Source organism: Rhamphochromis longiceps, linkage group LG4 (assembly GCF_057381845.1).
Source record: "Rhamphochromis longiceps isolate RC_006_pf linkage group LG4, R_longiceps_female_GT1.1, whole genome shotgun sequence".
Taxonomy (NCBI): domain Eukaryota; kingdom Metazoa; phylum Chordata; class Actinopteri; order Cichliformes; family Cichlidae; genus Rhamphochromis; species Rhamphochromis longiceps.
The window spans coordinates 36,591,098-36,597,778 of NC_140560.1; the positions used below are offsets into that span (position 1 = coordinate 36,591,098).

Genomic DNA, 6,681 nt, shown 5'->3' on the forward strand with positions numbered 1-6,681 from the left:
AGATGTCAAGCTGGAGTTCACCTAAAGTGTAACAGTCGTGTGCCAGAGTTTCAGAAAGAGTTTGAGTTTTCCAGTATTGCTGCACTGTTGGTAGTTTAAGGTGGATCAAAGTTTTGCTGCATATTTTAAAGGCAAAGTCAAACTATCTTCTTATGCTTCTTAAAACTCTTCGTTTGCCCACTGTTACCCTCTGGATTTGACACGTGCTTGTCTACCTGCCACTACGCTTTTTAAGCCAGTCATTCTACATTTGTTTGCTTTGATGCAGATGACACACTGCTGTATGTGTCAGTCTAATGCGACAATCTGAGAAAGATGTTCGATCGAGAGGTGTTTCCTATCAGGTCTGAAAGTCTGAAATCATATCTCAATCCAGGAACCCATCAGCTCTCACTGAGGCTTTTCAGAACTTTAGGTCTGACAACAGACATCCAGTTAATGGTTATCAAAGGCAGACTTCCTGTTTGGTGCAGCAGGCATACTAACACAGACACTCAGCCTCTCTACCGTCAGTTTTCTCTCCGGTACCTGGTTGCAGCACTTTAATGCAATATCAGTATATCACAGAGGGTCCACATACAAGTTATTTACTGTACTAAGAGAAAAACACCAAAGCTGCCATCCAGAGAAATTTGGATTTGTACTTCTTTTAATTTATATAGTGCCACAACATAAAGCAACAACCATCTGGACCCGATAGCGTGCGTGAAAGTGCGTACCAAAGCGCAGGGTGATGGCGATGGACAGCAGGATGGGACACTACAGTGAACGTCTTTTCTGCTGCAGGACTTTGATCTATGCACACTGACAATGGAGGCACATGTAAGTTTGTTCATTGGCCCTCCTGTCGCCCTTTGTCATAGCACCTCCTCTCTTCCCCTCTCCACCACCTTCTGCTGGAAGCCCCTGCCGTGACCACGACGGGGACCGCCTCCTCTGCCGCACAGGTTATTGGCTCCTCCTCTGCTCCTGGAGCCACGATCGTCCCAGTGGTGCCGTGCAGGTCCAGCAGCCCCGGAGTGTGGGGCAGGTCTGTAGTGGCCTCTTCTCCGTCCACGATGGCCTCGACTGCCTGCAGAGTCTGCAGCATCTTTTGGGAACTCTGTTTCCAAACCCGACTGACATGTGGGCACCTGCGCCTCTTGTTCCATTGCCTTGACACCCCCGTCCGTCTTTGAGGGACATAGTTCTGGGTTTCCTTGCACCTGTTGGCCACGATTACCCTGAGCTTTAGCTGGCTTCTCAGTACAGTCTGAAGACAGAGAGAGTTTGTCCAGGTCCTCTGCGATGGGGGCGACTCTCTCGTGATGGGGTCTGGACCTTCCTCCTCTTCTCTGCCCCCTCACCTGGTGCTGATGCCTCTGTCCCAGAACACCTTTACAGTGGGAAAGCCCGGGAACAGACTGGTCTGCTTTGTCACCAGTTTCAGCAGGAACGTTAGAGGCTGAGGAGATTGGAGGGCCTGGAGGCTCATCGGCATCCAGATTTCCATTTTCAGCAGCAGGTGGAGCCTACGAATGTCAAAAAAAAATTATACATTGAATACATTCAAAACATCGTTTAACACATTAAAGTCAACGTGTTCTGCTTATTTCCGGTTACCAAGTGGTGTTTGTTCCTCTTTCTCTAAAGCAACTCTTCTGATTGGCTGCTCCTTTCTCTCTCTCTGCCTGACATGACCATATAAAGTAAATCCCCTCTGGATGACATCACACAGAGCCAAGAGTAGAAAAAAAACTGTGTGAAACTGAGTGTTTTGTTCACAAGGATTACTCTGATCTTCTCTGAACTCAGGCATGTGCGGTCAGGGTCACAACGCATCCTTCGCCATTACCCCCGTTTACACTCGTAAACGTCCCCGCAAACCACTGCAGACAGGGACCGAGTGCCTCACACACATTCTTACCTCGTTGATGTGGATGAGAAAGCGGTTGGACTCCACTTCGGGGTCAATGATCCCTCCTCTAGACCTCTGACTTTCCAAGAGCTTCTGGAGTTCACGCCACTTCTGCTGGAAGTCTGAACCGATCGCTGCCTCGTCGAGCTGACAGGAGAAACACGAAGCCCGGTAACGTTTACTGGCGAAATCAGACAAACATCCGTTAACAGGTGAATTAAGAACGAGCTTTACCTCGGGCAGCTGAGGTGCGGGAGACGACAGAAGCTGAGTAACATCGTACGTCAGCGGCTCTCTGCACACCGGGCACACCACGGTGAGCTCCTGTCAGAAGAATCAAAGGCAGAGTCAGAAAGTCTCAAAGTGATTAATCATCCGTGCAGCTGCTGACGTCTGACCTGGTGGTCCGCTCTGTCTCTGGTCTTGTCCTCCTCCAGCTCCTTCTCCCTCTGCTGGAGCTCCCTCTCAGAGTGGCTCACGTAGCGGCCGAGGCAGTGTGAGTGGAAGTAGTGGTAGCAGCTCGTCTTGGTGAACGTCTCTCCCTCCTGACAACCAAAGCATGAATGACTTTACTCATGACTCGTTCCACTAGACTCTACTCCATCTCTGTCGTTTTCCAGTACGACTGAGTACCACCTAATGTGCTTGGGGTTGTTATAGCAACATGGCCAAAAGTCCCGTGACTTCATTTGTATTTGACACAAACAACAACAATGGAGGGCGTTGGGGCGGTGATAAGCATCTGGACTGCGTGTGGAACCTTTTCTCTCACTGCTGGGTTTGATTTTTGTGAAAGAGTCGCCCTCCTGACTCATCGAGCGATGCTCCTTACTGGCCAATCGGCAGCATGCAACCTGCTGATGTCACATTTTCAGATTTTCTCAGATCGTTCGGAAGTAGGTACACTAGGTACTAAAAAAGTACCTGAGAACAGGTACTAATGGAAAACCCTAAAAATGAGTCGAGTCGAGCTGATCTGAGTAGATACTATGTCAGGCACCACCTACAGAACAAATGGTCACAAAAAATGTTCAGGCGTCTCTTTCTGGGTCAGGATTGAATATCCAACACAACAAATTCAAGACAAAAACAAAAGTCTTTGTCCTAATTGTGTCACTTTCACAGAGGCGAGCACCAGAGATGCTGACCTGTTAAACAAGTTGTTCACGTTTATTCATGCCAGCTAACTAGATGATGATGATGCTGATGGCTCTCTCTGTGACACCAAGCTGCAAACAAGCGAGGTGGAGAGTAAGCAGATGGTCGCCGTGCTTTAAGCCCCGCCCTGCAGCGCTCTGATGTAGACACGAGGAGAAGCGTGACACCGTGTTGAAGTATAACCGCTCGACCACCATGTTTGACCACGTTCAGCACAAACACCAGGACGCTAGCCTGCACGCTCAGTTATCTGAGTGTTTTGTAATCCTGTTTAATCAGCTGCCATAAAAAAATAAACCCCCACAGCACAGATGTTCCTGGTAAATAATTTACTTGTAATTTTAATGGCCCAGTTCCACCCACCCACCCACGCACCACAGGCAGCAGGTACCCATTTCCTGTGAGTGGGTCCTCCACCCTTTTCCCTGAGAATCATAGTGTCAGACATGGAGGTGCTGATTCTCTCTGACAGGTGGAGGTTCTTGTTTGATGAAGCCACAGAACCACGTCATCTGCACAAAGCACAGACGCTATGCTGAGGCCACCAAAGCGTTTGTCCATAAACGTCACAGAACAGGTGACACAGGGCAGCGCTGCTGGATCCAACACCCGCCGAGAACAAGCCCGACAGAGTCCAAACCAAACTCTCGCTGCAGCCGTACGGAGACGGCAATCAGAGGAACAAGAGCAGGCATGGAGACACGAGCAACACGGTCAGAGCTGAAATGACCTCTAAACGCAAGCTGAGGTAAGACTTAGACAACAAAGAGCTGTGACTAAGACCACAAGTGTATAAACAGCCCCGTGGGAAGCATTCAACACAGGAATGTGGCCACATTCAAAGAGGGAACTCCAAACTCTGATGGAGGGAAGCGACTCACCTTAAAGCCGTAGAGACAAATGACACAGTTCCCATGAGGAATATTGCTTTCAGTCAGGATTTCTTTAGCTTTCTGCAGGAGAAAGATCAGAGCAAGACTTTAAGATAAACCCAGCGAAATGACACATTTTATCCTAATGAGAAACAAACAGCACGTATAACAACCTCAATGAGCTGATACAACATGGGCGAACCCAGACAGGACTGAGCCTCGAGCTGAAGACACTTTTGGACACTAAGAGAGAAGAATCAGAGGGTTTTACACTCAGTGCTGAGAGTTTGTGAGCAGAAGGGACTGACGCTGGGAGATGAGTCACTTCCTCACCTGCTGAGTTTGTCATCAGAAAGCCCGCGGGGGTTCCGGATGGAGATCCCCGGAGACGATGAGGGATACTAAACACAGAAGAAGAAAACACTCATTTCAGTTCAGTGAAAACTGCAGAAAGATGTCAGCTGTTCAATCAGTGCAGAGTGTGATGTGACCATGAACCGTGACCGTGAGATTTGTTAACACCAAAAATGTAAAAATGAGCTTTTTTATCCCTCACAGCACATGACTGTTAATAAACCGTCCACTAACGGTCTTCTGTGCGTTTCTGTCTCGGAGTTAACAAACGTTTCTGCGAGCTGAGCCGGTGAAAGGCGAACCTGCTGATCGAGGCTCAAAGTCAGCGTGAGCCGGACGAACTGTGAGACGGAGTCCTCGGCTGTGGACGGGTACAGGTCCAGGCTCACCTCCCAGCCCCTGAAACAAAAACAAAACTGCATCACCGATCACAGAACCTCCCACCAAACTCTGTCGAGCTGACATCACTTCCTCCAAACACAGTCAGAAGCATTAAAAGAGAGACACTCTCAGAGTCCTGAAGTCAAACTTTTTAAATTTAAAGATGATTTTTTCCCCAACTTTTATGGAAAAAAAACTTTTTAAACTAATTTGAGGCAAAATCTGAATTTGTTTTAAAGTGCGTTTTACTCAGACTTGTGATTCTCTTGGAGCTTTGGTACGTAGCAGTCTGTGTCAAATATGATCATCAATGCCACAACTCCAGATGTGGTAAACCGCTGTCCACATCTGGAACTCCTTCGTGTCTCCTCTGATCATCGAAAGTAAAATGAATGAAGGCTAATGATTCAAAAGGAATTCTCTAATTCTGCAATTAGAGATTATTCACAAATGGAAAACATTCAAAACATCATCCACTCTTCCAGGAGTGGAGGAAACTAAGCCATAGCAACATGGCAAAGCTGCGTGGGAAGAAACAAGACTTCAGGAGCAACGTCGTCTGGACTGACTAGAACAAAGTGCACCACAAACACCTCAGGCCAGCTGTCAGCACGTGGTGGGTGAAGATGATGATGATGATGATGATGATGATTTGAACACCTTGCAGTTACTGAGTGGACCATAAACTCTTCTGTACATCAAAGTGTTCTAGAGTGTGAGACCATCTGACCCACAGCTAAAGCTTGGACCAAACTCGGTTTTGGATTATCCCAGAGCAGCAAATCTCCAAACAAGGAGCTGCAGTGATCCAGAGTCCACACCTCAGGCTGAGCTGGGACCTTCAGAGAGCCAAGAGCACTAACTTCCTCCAAATGATGACATTTAACACCTGTACAAGTCTCACCTGTCCAACACCAACCAGCACTAAAGCTAACCCAGCTGCTGTTAGCTCACCTGTCCTCTCTCGTGTCCACCTGCAGCTCGTCCAGGTAGATGGACTGCAGCACCTCGATCTCAGACTGGACGCTGCGGACAAGAAAACAGCGCAGTTAGTGTGTGCGGCTGAATCTCTGCGACATTTCATAACCGGCTAAAATTAGCGTTAGCATTTTAGCTCGACACAGCAGCAGACCTGCGGTCAGATTTTACTGCGCGGCGGCACCGAGCGGGTTAGCCGCGGGTCACACACACGCGGACACGACATTAGAGAAGCTTAGTAGTCACACTTCACACACTCATCCAACAAACTCACTCGCACTCGGCCGCCGTCATCATGATGCTGTGCGAGCCGGCAACAGCTAGCTGTGGCTAACCGGAGGTTGCGTATACACAGACCTTTCAGAATAAAAGCATCGCAAAACAGACCGTGCTAAATACAATAAAACGTACAAGATATTTGTTGACAGATTCTCAGACATTTATCACAGAAAACACCATACAATGAAAAACTACACTGAGGCTGTGAAACCTTTGGATCGTAGTGAAAAAAGCAACAAACTTCATGTGATATCGAACAAAGAGGAAACCACAGTGAGAGAGTCGGTGTGTTCAAAATATGTTTATGAAATAAAATATTTTTATTTAAAACGGATTCAAAACTCACTCATAAAATTACATTTAAAATTTTTGTTTTACCTTTTAAAACAAATTCAGAAAAACTGAAAATGTACATATATAAACGCAAATAATCCGTATTTATTTTAATCCACAGACTGTAAGTATTGCTCTCTAGTGGTCACAGAACGCAACTGCAATTAATTTAATCTTATTAGTTTTGTTAATCCTAAAATTCTTGAAGGACTTGTGACTTCAAATGTTGAGAAATTCAAGTAACTTTTGAAAATACTAAAATATTGCAGTAATGTCTACTTAATGGGAAAAAATGTATGACTAAATGATTAAATTATTTTTTAGTAATATCATTACGAAATCTATGATCAGCTGTACTTAATGTAAACTGATGTATGCAGTTCCCCAAATGACCAGCAGAGGGCAGACAACTCTCAAGATTTAATGTAT

At 46.5% G+C, this 6,681-nt stretch overlaps 1 protein-coding gene across 1 annotated transcript; it reads right to left on the reverse strand.

Moving 5' to 3' along the window:
* Positions 1 to 631: 631 nt before the first annotated feature.
* On the reverse strand, positions 632 to 5,992 carry rnf25 (ring finger protein 25). The gene is made up of 10 exons (XM_085404786.1): positions 5,915 to 5,992; positions 5,617 to 5,688; positions 4,584 to 4,680; positions 4,261 to 4,328; positions 4,101 to 4,170; positions 3,937 to 4,008; positions 2,296 to 2,442; positions 2,132 to 2,221; positions 1,907 to 2,044; positions 632 to 1,511 (listed from the first exon to the last, which is right to left on the reverse strand). The coding sequence occupies exons 1-10, from the start codon at positions 5,935 to 5,937 to the stop codon at positions 858 to 860; spliced, it is 1,431 nt and encodes a 476-aa protein (XP_085260912.1). The 5' UTR covers positions 5,938 to 5,992; the 3' UTR covers positions 632 to 857.
* Between the last annotated feature and the right edge of the window lie 689 nt (positions 5,993 to 6,681).

Coding starts and splice junctions, on each gene's coding strand:
- rnf25 (XM_085404786.1), bottom strand. CDS start 5,937: ATGATGACGGCGGCCGAGTGCGA. Junction 2,443..3,936: donor TTTGTCTCTACGGCTTTAAG/GTGAGTCGCTTC, acceptor TTTGGTTGTCAG/GAGGGAGAGACGTTCACCAA. Junction 1,512..1,906: donor TTCTCATCCACATCAACGAG/GTAAGAATGTGT, acceptor TGACATTCGTAG/GCTCCACCTGCTGCTGAAAA.